Below are 19,182 nucleotides of genomic sequence, written 5' to 3'. Positions count from 1 at the left end.
TTGGATATTATGGACATTTTAACAATATTAATTCTTTCAATCCATGAATATGAAATATCTTTCCATGTATTTACATCTTCAATTTCTTTTATCAATGTCTAATATTTTTCAGTCACCTGCTTGGTTAAATTTATTCCTAAGTGTTTTATTGTTTTTGATGCTGTTGTAAATGGGATCATTTTATTATTTTTTTCAGGTAATTGTTAGTGTGTAGTAACACAACAAATTCTTGAGCATTGATTTTGTATCCTGCAACTTTACTGAATTCATTTATTAGTTCTAACATTTGCGTGTGTGTGTGTGTGTGTGTGTGAAGTCTTTAGGATTTTCTCTATATAAGATCATGTCATCTGTATACGGAGACAATTTTACTTTTCCTTTCTAATTTGGATGCCTTTTATTTCTTTTTCTTGTCTAATTGATTTGGCTAGGACTTTTAGTACTATGCTAAATATGAATGATATGAGTGGATACCCTTATGTTGTTCCCAATCTTAAAGGAAAAACTTTTAACCTTTCATGATTGAGTATGATGTTAGCTTTGGGCTTGTCATATATGGCTTTTGTTATGTTAAGGTATGCCCTAGATCAATTAAATCAGAATTATTTTAAGGTAGCTCTGTAGGTGGGCAGAACTGCTGGCTGGGATCTCTGCTTGGACAAGCAGAAATACAGTTTACCAAGATCTAAGCACTGGTTACTTTGTAAGCTTAGTTTTTCTTCTCCATCTCTATCTGCTCCCCCATGGTTGAGCCCCAGAAATCTCCCGCAGTGGTCCTCAAGAGGTAAGACCAGAATGAGCCTCTTGGGAAGCATCCCAAAATGCTGAAGGAGCTGAATGTCCGCCTTGGGCTCTTTCCTGCTGGAAGAACTATAGCCCCAGGGGTACCCACTTGGTGCAGGGCTGTGCTGGCCTGTGGAAGGGATGAGGTGGTCAGAATTCTCCTATTACACTTCTAATGCCATCTTTCTCAGTCTCTGTGGTCCAGGGACATGCTTCATCCTGACTCCTGGATTCTGATATTTTCACAGTGTTGTCTTTGTCTATGGATAGTTGCTAGGTGGTCTTTTTGTGAGGAGGACTGAAGTCAGGAATGATGTATGTTGCTATCTTAATGGTGTCACTTTTAGCTTGGCTTCTAACATCAGAGAAGCTGCATTTAGACATTTTGTGTTAGTTGATTGATAGGAGAGCCATATGCTTTGTATGAAACATGCAAGACTCCGAATTAACAGGTCAGGAGCCTGTTTGTCATACACTTAGGTCAGCTACTGATGAAGGATGAAATTTTGGTAAGTGTGACTTTTCATTTCCATGATTTAAATAATAGAGGCTAAAAAATAAAGTCTACCAATGAAGTGACAGGGTAGTTGGATTTGAAGGAGAACAAGAAGTCCTGGGTTAGTTGGTTATAACTCTGGCTACTCAAATTGTCTGGGAAGTTTTAAAAAAGTGTGTGTGTATGCGTATATACATATATTAATGTGTATATGTGTGCGCATATATGTTTGTATATGTTTGTGAGTGTGTACTCATGCTGATATCACCCTAAAATAATTCTGATTTAATCGATCTGGGATGAGACCAAGACATGGATATTTTTAAAAAGCTCCCCAGGCGATTCTAGTGTTTGTGCATATAAGACTTGGAGCCACTCTCCTGGACTCTGTGAAATAGCTCTCCTATAACTGTCTCCCTGTTTATTTCTCATACAAAAGGAAAATTCTATAGCAACTGCATTTTGCCATTCTAAATTGAATTTTATAATATGCAGAAATTACCAAAATATAAATATTTACTTTCTTTAAAACTACTTTAAGAATAGCAAAGGCATGTTGTTCAAATAGTTATTTCTTATACTCTTTTCATGCCATCGCTTTTTATGCATCTCATTCCCACTTTAGAAATAGCAAATGAAATCAGTATTAGATTAAAAACACTCCATTTTCAATTAAGAATGTTTATTTGGAAATATAAAGCAACTGCTTATTCTACTTCTGGTGAATATGAATCTTGGTTCTTGCATTCGTTGTCGTATATGAATTTCCCTTTTCATAAAGAAAAATTGGCAATTTCCAATTATGATATTTTAAGAGACTTCCTTTCTCAATCACTAAAGCAACCACTATTTGAATGTTTCTAGTATACCAGAATTCTTTTGGACTTAATCTTTGTAAGACTTGATCAATATGGTCCTTTGTTTTAGAAGTGTGCAGATGAGAAATATATTCTCATATGAGGTAATGTTGTTACATAGAACAAAAAATATCCTTCAGTACTCCATTCTATATGTGAACTGAGAAAAAAGAACATTTGGATGAGCTGCGAGGTTATTTAAAAGCTAGTTTCATTTGTGCCAAGTATTTCCCATGAAATGTGTGAAACTCTTGTAGGAAGAATCATATCGTCAATGAACTATCGTAATAGGGTATATGTAGTTGAAATCTACTCCAGATGAGGGTGATGAAATATGTTGGTATTACAACAATATTTGGGGCTACCAACGACAATATTTGGGGCACATTCAAAATCAGACAAACAAATTAATCACTTCCAAGTTGGTTATCTCAGCTGTACAATGCTGCATTTCGTGACATGGTTTTCAATGTAAAAGGTGCAATAAACATGACACTCACGAGTCTTTGCTAATATTATTTGCTTCACTCAGATTTCACCTGCCATGCAAAGGAGTTCAGGCTGATGCAATTTTCTCGTAATCCATGGTCATCAGAAGGTTTAACATAGTATTCTGTGGTGACTTAATATAAATTGAGAGATCAGCTCTGAGTAAACATATTTGATGTTTTCCTTGATGTATTCTTGAAGTTCGGATGAATCAACTAAAACAAACATTGTTATACAACACCATGTGCTCTCATACAGGAACTCTCCCTGGGCTCTTTATTGAAGTTGAGCCTGTACTTCTCCACTGGTTTGCTGCCCTATGTCTATCTTCCTATCTCATCCTACCTCAATCAAGCCCGCTGGACCTGGGGAGACCAGACAACATTGCTAGGATTTTTGACCCATTTTCTCAGAGAAGAATATGGAACATTCAGTCTGGTAAATTGATATTTAAAGCCTTTTTAAGGAATAAGTAACAAAACTTAAGTGTTCTGCCTGGACCTCACTTGAAAAGAAGAAAAAACACAATCAATGTTTATCAATGACAGTATGTCGAATTTTTACTTCAGTTATTTATGTAACAAACTTGCCCCTTAATATGTGGCTTTTAACATACATTAGAAAAAAATGGGAATCACTTAACCTGCCATCATATTGTTGTATATCCTGAATATATTTTTAGGAAACAAGCATTGAAGAGAGTCTGTTGCCAGCTGTTGAAGCATTTCTGTCTTATTAGTGTTGGGTATCACTTTGGGCTCTTGGTCTGTGATTAAAAATATTTGGGAAAGATTAAAGAAAACAAACTCATAATTTTTAATTAACTTTGACCACAACACTTTCTTTTTACATATTTAATGAACAGTGTTCATGTTAGTTTTTAGTGTAACACCTATTTGTAAATACTTTATGAAATATAATTTCACTAAATGTGTAAGATTTAATGTATTCTAAAAGAAGTTCAAAAGGCCTTGTTTTCACTAAGATATAAATCAGGAGAAAACACTAACGTGGTTACAGTAAAAGTTGTCTGAAAAATGAAAGAATAATCAGATGATTATTTATTTTAATATAGACAGATGTATCAGATTTTTTTTCATGGTTTATTTATACTTCTAGTGTCTTATTGAAGAAGGCAAATTGCAGAAGAGGACATATTTTGTGAACCACTTACACAAAATTCCAAGCTATGCAAAAACTAAACAGTCTATTACTCAAGGATACATTCAGAAGTAGTAAAACCATGTGTTTTTAGAAAGTAGGGGAATAATTAACAAAATTCATCGTAATAGTTACCACTAGGGAATGAGAAAGGCGAGGCTTGAGATGGCTGTGTGAGATGCCTGGTGGTATTCATGCAGTTTTGTTTCTAAAGGAATGGTGGGTCCATAGATTTTTAAAAACTATCTTAAATATACATTGCATATGTTGTTTGTATGTCAGAAATATTTCATAATAAAATAGTGTAATAAAAGGATAATTATTATTTTTTTTACTTAGAGTTTAAATTTATATTATTTACTTATATCGGTTATTCCATTAAAATATTACTTGAGGACCATTCCAGATTTGAGATTAATCTATAACTTCACAATTATGTGAATTCTTATATAAACGATTGATAATGAGCTTTAATCAAAGTGCCCCAAAAAGAGTGTAAAGAGACCCTAATGAAAGTGTTCAGTCTGTTGATTCATTAATGTGTTAATCCTTCCTACTGGAATAGTTTAACTGATTTTTAGCCAAGTATTATTTCTGAAATTCTTACTAAAGAATGCTCATGTCTTGTTTTTACTAACTTCTCTTTAAAAATCAGTAAGGCTCTGAAGTAAAGACTTTGAATGAAGACAGGTAGTCCACTGTATATTTAAAACATGCATCTTATAAATCAACATAGTCAAATATAATAGCCTAACAAAATTTCAGTTTAATGCATCTAAAAATAAACTTTTCTCTTTTATGTTTAGGCCAAATCTGAAATAGGATCCAGCATGTCTAAAATTTTACTGTAAGTATGAAATATTTGAAACTATTTTAAAATAAATTCTTTATTGCTTTAAATATTTTTGGGGATTTCTGAGTTTATCCCTCTGTGAAGTAGTATGTCTGAGAAGTAGTTTTCACCCGTATAGTAAACAGTTTGTGCATGCTGTCAAATATTCTACCGTTTCCTTCAATAAGGAAAAACTTAAAGTGAGCAATAAATGCAAGTGAATGAGACTATTAGGAGACTACATGGAACCTATAAAACTAAAATGTTTCAGCTTTCAGTTGGATACAAAATTACCCAATATACTGTTGCTTTATAAAAAAAATTATGCCTTGTTCTGGTTTTATGTATCTTTCAATTTCAGAGACATTTTGTAATATTGTATTTATCAATTAAACAATTATTTTTCTTATCTTGGATTAAACTATGCTCTTGTAAAATTTTTCAGAACTTAATTTATTTAATGTCTCTTAAGATTTTTTCCTTTAGGCTGTCCTTAAGCTCTGTTTTGGACATATATTTTTAACATTCAACCTTATTAAAGCCAACTTAAGCAAATATATTTCATCTATAATATCTACTAGCATTCATTGAAAAATGGGTTAATATTTCCTTTAAAACCTACACAGATAAGGCAACTTGAAAAAAATCCATACCAATCCTGTAATATTTTCATATTTCCAAAATATAAAATTAAGAAGAATGGTTTTCTACAATACTAGCCTGATCTCCTAACTAATTATTAATTTGGAGTCTGAGGACTATTGAAAACCATTTTAAAAATATAGGGAGAACATTTCAACTCTATATATGAGTTAGTTCATAAGTCCTCACAATTTCTATCTTGCTTACTTGCCAGCTGGCTTTCTTCTTTCCATCTTTCCTTCATTTCTTTTTAAATGACCTTTTTTCCTACTTTCCAAAAAAAGAATACATAATCATTATGAAAAGTTTAACAAATACAGATAAGCAAAAATAAGAAGATGAAAGTTACTATAATTCCAATATACAGATGTAACCACTATTACTAATCCATTTAACATTTTGTCTATATTCTTCCAATATTCTTTATATTTTTGTTTTTAAAATTAAGTAACATACATACTGATTTATTAGCCTCCTGTTTTTCATTTTATACTGTATCTCAAAAATATTTTTCCTGCCACCAATTATTTCTGTATAACCTTTATAGTTTTCACAATTGACTTAAAATACATCTATTTTTATGTCTGACTGAGACTTTTGTGGTCCCTTTTTCTATTTTGTTGGGGACAAGGTAGCAAGATGCTAAGTTTCCCTTTAAAAGATAAAAAACATCTTTGCCCATGTCTCTGGGCTTTTACTTTACCCTGCCTCATTTCACCTACTTTTTGGGGTTGTTATCACACTGAGGATTACTGGTATATTTTGCTTTAACAAATCCCACATAAACGCAAAAGAACTCTCAAGAGCAATCCTAGACCAGACATCTATTTCTATTAGTTACACATAAAAGTCATCTGTTGGGAAATTAAGGGCCTCTTTTATATTGAAATAATAGCAGTTAGGTTACATACCCAGAAAAAAGACTTGTCAAAAGTGATGACCACATGCACAATTTGTTTAACCAAATCATAATGGAGGCATAATCCTAGCACCTTGATTGAGAGAATTTCTAGTCTTTAATTGTTTTCAGTGGACAAGAGTGTTGAGAAAGGCAACTCATTATTAACTTACTAGAAAATCCTTCAAGATGATGGAACCTAATCATCTACCCTTTCCCAGTCAAGCAAATTACATTCTTTCCCTATGCATATCTCTAAATTGCAACCCTGTACAAGGAAATTATTCAGTCTAACCCTAGGCAGTGACCATGTTTTAGAGCTTATATTTAAGCAACAGATCTCCAAGAATTAATTTTAAGACTGACTTCATTCCTTTTGAAGAATGGCTTGAAATAGGCCTCATGTAGGAAGCAATTTTTCAAGTATATTTAAAAATGAGTGAGGATATCTTTTCATAGCAGATGAGTCTCCATTAGTAAAATACACATTGTATAGTTTCCATAATTATGGTATCACATTTTCTCCAGTAAAATTGCCAGTAGGGAGAAGAAAGTTCTTTGAGATGATATGTAGAATCATTTCTTTTTTAAAAAAATTGGAGACTGCTAGAGCTGTTTTAGAACTCAGATAACACTTGGAAAATGGTCATTAGTTAATTAGTTAACGGAGCTAATGGGAGAATTTAGTTTAATTGTAGGAAAAAAAAGGATACATTTCTTGGAGCTTCCTTAAATGGTTTTTGAACCAAAAGATATAGAAAACAAGGAAAACTTTTAAGGAAGAAGGTAACCTAGAAAAGAATGGTTGAAGATCACTTCTCTTGTCCTTTTTACCTTCATGATTGGCTCTCCAAAAGATTTATTTAAATTAATTTTCTTTTTCATTGCTAATCACTAGAGGCCATCTTTGCACTGCTGACAAGTTTAAAAACCCATTTTAGATGACTTCTTATTGAACCCATCGAGAATACAGATTGGTTTACAATTTCAGTACAGTATATCAATATCACAAATACTGGAGAATTATTTGTTCTGATGCTATCCTAAATTACATAAGAAATGTTCAACTCTTTCTTGTGGTACTTTTTCTCCCGAATTTGAAAGAAGACAAAATAATTTTAAAATCTGATGCCAATCCTGTAAATTACTCGTTGCATAATCACATGTATTTTACAAAGAATGTTTTATTTGGGATTAACAAAATTTGTTTTCTGCCAGCAATAAGTTAGATTGTCTTTTACAGTTCTCAGGTAACAAACATGAAGACTGAACTGTCATTTAACATTCAAGCTCTTGCAGTTTGGGCAAATATATGTTTAGCAAGAAAGTGAGTAATGTAATTCCTTTTCCTGTTATTTTTCCTGTGTTCATTAATTAAATTAATATTTTTAATGTGTCATTGTAGAACATTGTAGAACATTGCCACTAGTATTTTATATTTCAAATAAATGACTTTAATCACTTTTATGAAAGCAAATATGTAGCTAGTTTTTTCCTCATTACAAATAAATGATTTTGAAAGATTGCGAAATATATTACACCCTAACTGGTAAGTCATTTGATGTCTTAAACTTTGGTTTGATCCCTTGCTCTGCCCATAGCCAGTTATTACTGTTGCTTTACAAAAGAAGCAATTATTTGAATACTCTGAAGATAAAAGTAATCTCCAATGATAAAAGAAAACCTAAAAAAAAAATAGCACTATTAACCTCCATTAATGTCTTGTTCATTTACTTTCCAGTCTGTTGAATGTATTTTTAAGTATATATGTTTATAATTTTCTTTCCTTAATACTTAACATTATATTGTGAGCACATTATATTTTCCTATACCATAAAAAATATTTAAAATCATTTAAAAATCTATAACCTAGGAGAATTAATTTAAATGTTTTCCTATTTGAGGATCTTTAGATAACCCCCACTTTTTCTACTATTATAAGTAATACCAAAGCATTTTTATGGATAAATCTTTACCCACATTTCTGGTTATCGCTAAAAGACTTATGCCTACATGTGAAATTACTGGGTCAATGAATGTGAATATTTTTAAGGCTCTCGATATATATTATCAAATGAACTTTTCTTGATCAGGCTAACATATATTCTCAAACAACTACATTTTCACCAATATTGAGGTTTTTTATTTTAAAATCTTTGTTATTTCGCTGCATGGAATTATTCTTGTTTTATATACGGCAATTATATCTTAAATTTAGCAAGGTTAATAATTTGTATTTCTTCTGCAAATTTATAACTTTATAACTTCTGTTGCATAGTTTCTACTTGTCTATAATAATATTTATAGTATAGTTTTTTTACTACATTTTGATTATTCCAACTCAGATTTTAAAAAGATTTTTTTTGTTCCTTTAAAAATGGAAAGTTTTATAGTTCCAAATATTTTTATAGTTTAAAACTATGTCATATTATTTTCATGTACATAAATAATTCTGGACATATTTTCATTTGTTTATAGGGACAGACAGAACTCATCATTAATATGGCTTTTTACTGGAATGTTTTGCATTTATTCATTGTTCTTTGCTTGGAGGGCAAATTTAGATATTTCAAAACCACTTTTCATGGGTGTGGTAAGTTTTATTTAGATATATCCTTTGACCAGAAGTTTGTGAAGAATGTACAAATTTGTCCCTCATAAATCTTGTAGAAGAGCAAATTATCTCAGAAACAGTTAAAACTGCATAACATTATTATAAATCAAAGCTAAATTATTGAACCAGTAAGGCTAAGGCCTCATTTTAGAGAAAAAAAAATGCAATGTTTGATTAACACAATAGTTAGATAGAAAAATAAATGTAAAGTAGATTTAAGTTAGTCATTTTATGGGTGTGCTTGCAGGTATAGGTACTACTGCATTTCTCCTGGAATTTATGGGTTGTGATTAGGGGGGGTTTAACTAACAAATTCCCTTATTTTTACCTCAGCAGTCCAGGCCTATGCAGAAGAGCAACTACATTTGTTTTTCCCTGGCTGCCATTTCTGAGATTCTCCTTATAATAGAAGCTCTGTAAATGTAGATAGCTCTTTTTTAACTGCTGAAAGCAATGGTTTTTGTGTGTGTATGTTCAAGAGGCCTAGTAAATAATACCCTACTTAATCACCTGAGTTCTGAATCAATTGAGAAATAAGATAGACCAGTACAGTAGGTGGGAGAATCACTTTTCTTACTGATGACCCTGAGCATAGAGAATGTGGTTTATATCTGAGGGCAAGGGTCTTCTTCACACTGCATCCCGGAGTAGGCAGACCTACCTACTAGTCACAGACAGTGATGCACAGGGCGGGCTTCTCCCTCACCCCGCTACCCCGCTCCTACTCTGCAGGTAGAGTCTGCCCTTGGACAAGTGCTTCCTGTGGGCAGCTCACTTCCAAGAGGAAAGGAGAGGGCTATGCAGGCCCAGTCCCAGCTCCCTAACTCCCAGGCAGCTCAGTCCCTACAATCCTACAGGAAGAAATAAGTGAGACGGTAAAGAGAGGCCAGGAGTGTTATACCAGGGGAACATCACGTGGAAGAAGACATCAGGAGTAAAGAGAAAGCATCTCTCCTCCTCTTCCACCTTGCATATTGTAGGAGTTCAAGATGAAGTCCATAATATTGAAAAGAATGTGTGGGTCCAAAAAGGGAGATTCACAAGTCAAACTGGGAAGGAGGAATGTTTGAAAATGGAAAAATAATATGGAGTTGAATTGGGGAAGTCAGTCAATAAGACCTGAATGACAGCAGGCATAAGCAACTAGGTGTATGCAATATATTTTTTAAATAATTAAGTAAGATTGCCTAAACCAGTCGACTGGTTGTACTGTTGTATGCCTCTTTCACAGGTAGAACGGTTCTGGATGCAGAGCAACGCGGTGGTGGCTGTCCTCGCCGGCATCGGCTTGGCTGCACTTGTTTCTGAGAGTAACCGAGTGCTGAACACCAGTGGGCTTCAGTGTCTGGAATGGCTTTCAGCAACTCTTTTTGTAATTTACCAAATATATTCTAATTACAGGTAACACATGGTTATTTTTATGACAAGTAGCACTCAAGCCAGAGACATTTGGATATTCAGATTCTTGGACTTTATCCTTAACTTCCACTGGTTTTCAAAGTGAGACAGCTTGGTCTGAGCACGTGGTTCTGAAACTTTGAACCACAGTCCCTGCATGAGTGATGCATCGTTTCAGGGCGTTGCAAACAGGGTTCACGTGGTACAGGTAAACTCTTTGTATTTTTTTCCTCTAAGGAACCCTAGAGACAGATACTTTGTAGAATCTGGAGTATCAGAAAATTCCATGATTTAAAATACCACGTAGATGGAGAGTAAAGACATTTTGGCTTTTTTGTATGCCCTAAAGTAATTCACTCTATGTTTCAAAGGTTTTATCTTTTGAGAAGTACCTAGTCCTTATCTAGTTTATTCTGCAGTAGTAAATATTAATTATTTTGAAATAATTAAGGTTCTAAAATTTTCTTAACCCTTAGGCATTATTACTATTTTATGCATTTTTCAAAATCTGTTTAATAATCGTTCTAATGAAAATCTCAGTCTAACATAAAAGATATCCAAGTTTTAGATATTAGTTTATTTCCAGCAGTATTGAGTAAACATTACAGAAGTAGAAGAGGCCATTGAAGTTTTATTATAATGAGATATGATTGGTATTTTAAAGGTTAAATGTCCTCTTTCATCTTAACTGTGGAGAACCAGTGTTCTTTCTAATACTGGGGTAGAACCAGGGTTAGGAAGGCTGCATCACTGGAGGCCTGGTGGCATCCTCAGACCCAAATCCATAGCTAGCTCAAGAAGCGTTTGCCAAGACCACAGTGTGTGTGTTCCCAACCCTTTTTAAAAATTAATTTATTTAAATTAGTTTCCAGTATACAGTACATTGGTTAGACATCTATGTAGTTCATAAAATGATCCCCCCAATTGCTCCCTCCTGCCCCTGGCTCTCCACTTAGCCATAATAATAATGCTAACTGCATTTCCTAATGCTGTGCTCCTCATCAACGTGACCAACTATCAACTACTAATTTGTACTTCTTTAACCTTTCACCCCATTCTCCCAGCCCCCTAACCCTCCTCTGCTCTGTCCATCACCAAATTGTCCACTATATTTGTGAGTCTGTTTTTGATTAGTTTATTCTTTTTGTTCCTTAGATTCCACATATAAGTGAAATCGTATGGTATTTATCTTTCTCTGTCTGACTTATTTCATTCAGCATAATAACCTCTAGGTCCATCAATGTCATTGCAAATGGTAGGATTTCATTTATTTTAATGGCTGAATAATATTTCATCGTATATATGAACCATAACTTCTTTATCCAATTGTCAATGGGCATTTAGGTTGCTTCCATATCTTCGCTATTGTAAATTGTGCTGCCATGAATATTGGGGTGCATAGATCTTTACAAATTATTGTTTTGGTTTTCTTTGGATAAAATGTCCAGAAAGGCAATTGCCGGGTCAAAAGGTATATTCATTTTTAATTTTTTGAGAAACCTCCAGACTGTTTTCCATAGCAGCTGTACTAATTTGCAGTCCCACCAACGTAAAAGGGTTCTCTTTTTTCCGCATCTTCACCAACATTTGTTGTTTTTGATTTATTTATGATAGCCGTTCTAACAGTTGTGAGGTCTCATTGTGGTTTTAACTTGCATTTCTCTGATGATTAGCGACCTTGAGCTTCTTTTCACATGTCTGTTAGCCTTGTATTCTCTTTGGAGAAGTATCTTTTTTCAAATCCCAGTCTTCTCCTGGCTTGGTTCTTTAGGGCAGTCCAGGTTCAACACTGGTGATGCCAGCACAGGCTGGGTGGTTTTGTTTTGTGTTAATTCTTTTATTTGCCCCAGGTGAATGGAGTAGATGGCAACTTTGCTGGGTGGTGAAATGTGAGGCATCACCCTGCAAAATAGGGAATCATAAGAGGCAAGAGTTACATCAGTTACAAAGGCGAGGGTAATATTTTGTTCCTGGAAGTGTTTATTTGCTTTGTGATACTAACCTAGTGAGGCTGTATTTCTCAGTACCATTAAATGTAATGGACCTGATAATAACAGGAAGGACGTTGCTTATTCAGTTCTTTTGATTCTTTTACTCTTGTAGTCTTTTTCTTTTTTCATGGGAAGCACTCAGAATTCATGCCAGTTTTTCTTTGAAGTTAGAACATCCACTTCACTATTGAAAGGAGTGGTACTGCTGTTGTTGGCAGTGACAAATAATGCCTGGAGAGAAGTAAACAACTCAACCATCTATTTATTCCTTCCCTCCCTTCTCATGGGTCTCATTCCCTAGTGATTTCTCAGTGTAGAAGGGAGAGAGGAACGCAGCAGGGAGGCTGTGGTTCAGGAAAGTGGTAGAAAGGATGGACCTGGCCTGCAAGAGAGTCAGACAAATGCCATCCCAATTTATGCCAGAAATTGACAGGTTTGTTGTTGCATTTCTAAATATTCCTTTAGACTAAATGGAATTAACATGAGATTACCTTAATTCCAAGTGGAATCAGACACCTTACTTCTTTTTAGTGAAACTGGATGGATATACTTTGAGGAAAAAAAGACTTATCCTTGAGCACTGATTCTCTTTTAATGGAAATAATTATAAATTCTAGAAGTGAAGCGGTATACTGATTTTTTCTCAATTGCACAATTAGTTTCTTCTTTTTTTAAGTGATAGTGTTCTCTTTTCAAATATAAGCATGTTTTTAGAAAATATAAATTAGAATACTTTGAAACACTAAATGTAAATTGTGTGATGGGAAAAGAATGGGGTGGAAAATAAGCCCAGTCTTATTAAAACTGAAGCAATGTGTTGTATTTTAATGTGTTTTTGATTCATTTATTTAGCATTTGTGACCAAAGGACCAACTATGTGATCGATAAATTTGCAAAGAACCTTCTAGCCTCTATGCCTCATGATGCAATTATATTACTCAGAGGAGATTTGCCAGGAAATTCTCTCCGTTACATGCATTATTGTGAGGGATTGAGGCCAGATATTTCATTAGTGGATCAGGAAGTAAGTATATGAAAAAAATATACTTAGTATATAGTGACTGTAATCATTTAAAAACATGTTTTTAAAAAAGTTTTTTTTTAACAGTGGATAGGTACAGCTATCATGATCACTCTTAAGTAGACTATATGTCACATTCTTTTATTTTAATTAATAGTATAAGTCATGAATTGCCTCATTATTTAAACTAAATGTTTTAAGAATTAATATGTTTCATGTTAGATTTAAATAATATCCTCGGTCTTTAGTTCACATAACAAACCATGAAAATATTGTAAATTTATTTTTAAATTGTTATTTTACATTCAAATTAATACTGCCCACTGGTCCAGGGATTAAAATAAATTAGGTTGAATATAAAATAAGTCATACTACAGGTAAGTAAGTATTTCACTCAAAATAGAAATTACTAACCCCAATTCTGCTATAGAATTTTTATGTAAACTTTGATGATCTTATGAAAAAAAATATGTTTGGAGAGGACTTGAACAATTTTGAGGTCTATTAAAACAATCTTGTAGAACTGAGAAAATATATTTCAACTATAAGGTCATTTAAAACATAAATACTTAAAAGGGAATATGTTTTTAGAGCAGTCATCGGGAGAAGAGAAATTCTTAATCTTAAAAAAATACTGTGATTAGTTTGGTTGAGTAAATTATTAGGCACAAAACTTATTTAATAAATTTTGTTGAATTAAAGAATAATTAGAACTTTTTTGGAGAATACTGTATAAACATATTTGCAAATATTGGGCAATTTGCAAATTATACCTTTTTATAAGCAGTTTGCATTTATAGCAAGTATACTAATTGATCAATTTGATCTTCAGTCTAGCTTCTGACAAAAGCTAGGTTATTTGTTGATAATAAGTTATCACAGTATGATTGTAAATTCTCTTTGGGATGGCAACTGATACAGTTGAGAAGCATGGATTTCAAAGTTAATCAGAACTAAATTCAAGTCCTCATCCTGTCACTTCTTGGATGTATGACATGGGCTAATGATTTTCCTTATTTATAAAATGGAAATATCACATAAATTAGATTGCTTATGAATACAAGAAACAAAATACCTGACTAAGAATGACTTAAAGTGGAATTTTTAATCTCATAACAAGTAGTCTGGAGATAGTTGGTTTTAGGATTGATAACACAAGCAGTTCAATGATGTCAGCAGTCTGGGGCAGCTTTTCTGTAGGTGTCTTCAACTTCGGCAAACGTAATTTGAGAACTGTTCTATGCCAGATAGTGTGCTAGGTGCACAGGCACAAAGATGAGAAGATACAGTCCTTTCCCTCTAGGAGCTCGCAGGCTAGTGAGAAATAGGCCACGAGCTGCAAATGTCCAGGAGTATCTCATTCTGTTATGGAAACTGGGGAGGACCTCATGGAGGAAATGATGTTTAAGCTGGTTCTGAAAGTTTGAGTACACATTCTCTGAGTATAAGAATGGGGGAAGGGCATTCTGGGTAGTCCATCAAATGCATGAAGACAAAACGAAACTAGATGCTAATCTTACCAATAACGGTTGTAACTTAAGACATGAAATCCAAGTTTAAGTTGTTAGAAGAGTAGTCAGTACCTCATACCTCGATTGTGCTTGTAAGTTATTTTCGATTATGTTTATATTTAATCAGTATATCCATATTTTAGGATTCTTTTTGCTTTACTTGCTAAACTTGAGATTTTTTAAAGAAGTATATTAAAAGTATGACATCATATGTTATTTTTCTGGCAGATGATGACTTATGAGTGGTATTTACCCAAGATGGCAAAGCATTTACCAGGTGTCAACTTTCCTGGGAACCGATGGAATCCTGTGGAAGGAATATTACCTAGTGGAATGGTCACATTTAATCTTTATCATTTTCTTGAAATAAATAAACAGTAAGCATTCTTTTTATATAATAGCTTTTCTGAAATCTTAAGCTGTTCTAAAATTGTTTATGTAACAGCTGTGCTTCATCCAAAGACCAATTTTCTACACCTATTTTCCTGTCACCGGTGAGATTATCTTTGTAATTAAATTGAATATCTGTGCATAAATGAGGCCAGGCAGAAATAAATGTTATTGTTCTGGGTAAAGGAAAAATAAAGACAGATTAGCAAGAATAACAAATAAGATCTTAGTACAATTCGGAGGAATTGGAGATGTGCCTGCCTACTTGTAATCATTGCAGGTGGATCGCAAGCAATTATAGTTTCCCCCGATCAACACCATGGCCCCCTTTTAAGTGTAAAGGAAATGTTTTTCAGGAATAATAACTATATAAAAATAGCTTAAGGATTCTTTTATAAAGGATAAGGCATTTTTATACATAAGAAAAACATCTACAGTTATAGTGGCTGAGATAACATGAGAATTGTAAATTCTGTACTTGAGAACATAAAATTATTCATAGTTAAGGTCAAGAATAAATAACTCCTCCAGTGGCTGTTGAACATCTCTCCTATCTTTGAAATGCTTGGGATGGTCCAGAGTGTGAAGAAGAAAAACTTATTTCCTAATTTCTGTTCTCTTATAAAAGGGACTTCAGAAAGTCTTTGTAAATTGCAAAGTTAAATTATCCCTTACTAAGAACATAATAATATGATACTTTCGGTGTTCAGAGCCTGAAGCTTACTGTGGTTCATGAAGTAATACGAAAGTTGTGGGTATAAATGTGCTGTGAGAGTAACATTTAATTGTTTTGGAATAAAATATTAAGAACCGTTAACATCTTCAAATAATAATTTTTTTTTCTTTTTTTTTGGCGAATTGTATTTAATTCAATCTCACAAACATTTATTGAATCTACCATGTTCCAGCTTATATTAGGTCTTGGCAATATAATGAGACTCAGTTCCAAATTTAAGTAGACTGCAATCTAGTTGCATATATACATAGACATGAGTACAGCTGGCCATATGATGGGATAAGCTCTATATTAGCAAAGCTTTATAAAGTGTGAGACACAGTAAATGTTCAATACGTGTCTAATGAATGAGTGACTTAATTGATAATATTAGCCAAGCATTCTTAGAGCATGGGTGAGGAGCAATTACTTCTGCCTAGGGGCATTCTTTCAACATTTATTTAGTAAATATTGGGTGTCCAGCATGTCCAAACAACTATACTAGCCACAGCTGCATGGACACGATTCCTGGTGTTACAGTCTTTTGGAGAGGGTTTCAGGTAGTATCTTAACTATGAAACAGATATAGTATCATCTGGTAAGTGTAATAATGTTAGTATGGACAAAATGTTGGAGACTTAAAGGCTAAGTAGGAATTTGTCAAGGGGGTGGGAGAAGGCTGACTCAAGGGACGTGCATGTGCAAAGTCATGGACAGGGCCTGCTGAGCTCTGGGGAAACTGGGGGTGTTTGAAGCTCAGGGCTTAGAGGGCTAGGTGAGAGGGTGAGTGGAGGGATGGCAGGGCCCAGGTGGTGAAGGGATTTATCCTATAAGTATGGATGAGGCATTTTCTCATTACAAAACTATTGCATGCTCCTTGTAAAAACGCTAGACAACACAGATAAGTCAACATCAGTATCGTCTGTCTTTCAAGGACAACCACTGCTAACAATTTAGTAAACTTTTTGGATTCCATTCATTTTTAACAAATGATTTATTTATATACACATACAACTATACTAGACTTTACATAGCTGGGATAATATTGAGCTTTCTGTCCAGTTTTTTTTTTCTACCTAATATCATATCATGAGCATTTCCTCATGTACTCAATAAAAGGTCTTCATTACCATCATTTTTTGTCTATATAATATTCTCATATAGATTCATGTTAACTTAACAAATATTAACAAATATTCTATTTTTTGTACATTATTTTTTCTAGACTTTTGCTATTATAATACAGCATGGTGATAAACATTCTGGCCCATGGATTTTTTGTTAATATTTTTGATTAACCAAGGTCATAGGATAAGTAGTTTATTGGTGTCAGTTATTAAAATATAGTTTATAGTTTAAAAAATAGTATATGTTCATTGCAGAATAAGAAAAAATTTTAAACTAGAAAAAGTAAGGTCCTATCCCTCAGAAATAGCAAATACATCAAAAATGCATATTTTTACAAAGTCATAAGCATGATATGGAAGAATCCTATTTTTTCAATGACTATCAAAACCATTTTCTTAGCGTCTTTACAAACCCTTTGTAAATATTTTTAGTAGATACGTGTACTGTAATTTAATAGGAGAATTGAACTATTGTAGATACTTCATATGATATCTTTTTAACTATCATAAAATTGTAGGCTACAACAAATGCATTTGTGTCTATAGTTTTCTTATAGAGGACATAGAAATTTGAATTATTAATTCGGAGAATTTAAGTCAAAAAACATGAACAATTGAAAGGCACTTGATCTTTTTTACCCCAAAGCATTGGACCATCAGCATCATATGAAAGCTCTCTAAATTGGTACTTTTAAAAAGAAGAAATCTATTCTTTATTGAACACCTATTATTTTATTTCTAACATGTAGTAAAGTTTACCTTTTTTGATGTACAGTTCTATGAATTATAACACACATATATATTTGTGTAACCCTGGCAACAATCAGAATACAGAAAAGATCCGTGACCTCCAGAACTCCTATGTGCTACCACTTTGTAGTCATATTGTCCCCAAAGCCCTAAGCCTCGCGACCACTGCTCTTTTCTCCATTACTATAGTTTTACCTTTGTAAAGGAGGGGGAGATTGGACAAGGTTTTGTTTTGTTTTGTTTTTGTATATGAATGTCATGTTGTCCTAATGTCATTTGTTGAAAACATTATCCTTTCTTCATTGAATTGCATTTATACCTTTCTCTGTATTTACCAAAAAAAATCTTTCTGGGGTTTTTGATTGGTTTTAATTTGATTAGTGTTTTCATGGTATATTGTTTTTTATCCTTTTGCTGTTAACCACCTATATCATATTTAAAGTGAGTTTCTTATAGATATCATATACTTGGGTCTTGTTTTTTTATCTTTTCATTCATTTCAAGAGTATTTGCCCTTCTTGGTGCATGGTTATAACAGCTATCTTAAAGACTTTGTCTGACAATTCTAGCATCTATGTCATTTTGGAACTGATATCTAGTGACTGTATTTTCTTTTGTAAGATTTTCCTAGTTATTCATGCGCTGAGTAATTTTGGACAGCATCCTGAACATTTTGAATATTTGGGTCTTATTTAAATCCTAAAGAGAATGTTGGTTTTTTGTTGTTGTTGAACAGGACATCAGCCAGGTTAATCTCAGGCTGCAAATTCTGACCCGTCTTCTCTGAACTGTAGTTTCAATGTCAGTTCTGTTTTCAAAGCATTTGCAGTGCCATCTATCTGGATCAGTCCTCGTGTGCGATACTCAATACCCAGTCTGGGACCTGGGTGGTAGTCTGTCCTGTTGCTTATTTCTCAGATTTCATTTAGGGTCAGATCCATGCATGCTATGCTCAGAGATAAACTAGGAGTTCATACACAATGTTATGAGATTGCTTTCTTGTTCACCCCAATACTTTCCAGCTCCCTGGAGCCTTCTTTCCTGGTTCTCTGAACTGAAAACTGGGGCTTTAATTTCCCTTTTCTGCCATGCAATTCCTGTGACTGTGTCTACATTTGGGGCCAGGCTGCCGGAGGACAGAGAGAGGCAAAGAAAGAGCAATGGGGATATGTTCCCCATGCTTGAAACCACAGTTCCTCTGATTAAAGAGAAGTGTTCCCTTCCTCAGAGTTCTGGGAACCTGCCTTGCTGCCATTGCTATCATGAAGCTGCTGCCTCTGCCGCTGGTACAGTATTGCCTGGGGAAGGAAAGAAGGAAAATATCCAGGGTATTGTCTCTGCTGCCTCCAGCCGTTACACGTTCTCTTTCCTGCTTCTTGGGCAAGAAAAAAAGTTTATATTGTAGCTCTTTTTATCCACTGTATGTACTTCTAGGGTTCGGGCTTCCTTTGAGTCCAGGCCAGGCAATACTGGAAGGGGAAAAATGGTAAACTCACCGCAGATTTGG

At 33.8% G+C, this 19,182-nt stretch overlaps 1 protein-coding gene across 1 annotated transcript in view; it reads left to right on the top strand.

Annotated features, from left to right (window-relative positions):
- TMEM260 (transmembrane protein 260) overlaps positions 1 to 19,182 on the top strand; it is a 57,215-nt gene that overhangs the window by 26,961 nt on the left and 11,072 nt on the right. Inside the window, exons 6-12 of the mRNA XM_039866525.1 lie at positions 2,884 to 3,063; positions 4,593 to 4,633; positions 7,402 to 7,485; positions 8,637 to 8,751; positions 10,004 to 10,173; positions 13,014 to 13,185; positions 14,922 to 15,070. Coding sequence (XP_039722459.1) covers positions 2,884 to 3,063; positions 4,593 to 4,633; positions 7,402 to 7,485; positions 8,637 to 8,751; positions 10,004 to 10,173; positions 13,014 to 13,185; positions 14,922 to 15,070 — 911 coding nt within the window. The remainder of the gene's footprint in view (positions 1 to 2,883; positions 3,064 to 4,592; positions 4,634 to 7,401; positions 7,486 to 8,636; positions 8,752 to 10,003; positions 10,174 to 13,013; positions 13,186 to 14,921; positions 15,071 to 19,182) is intronic.

This window comes from Pteropus medius, unplaced genomic scaffold (assembly GCF_902729225.1).
Source record: "Pteropus medius unplaced genomic scaffold, Ma_sr-lr_union100, whole genome shotgun sequence".
NCBI classification, from domain to species: domain Eukaryota; kingdom Metazoa; phylum Chordata; class Mammalia; order Chiroptera; family Pteropodidae; genus Pteropus; species Pteropus medius.
Note: the sequence above shows the minus strand (reverse complement) of the source record. Positions and strands in the feature narration are given on the sequence as shown.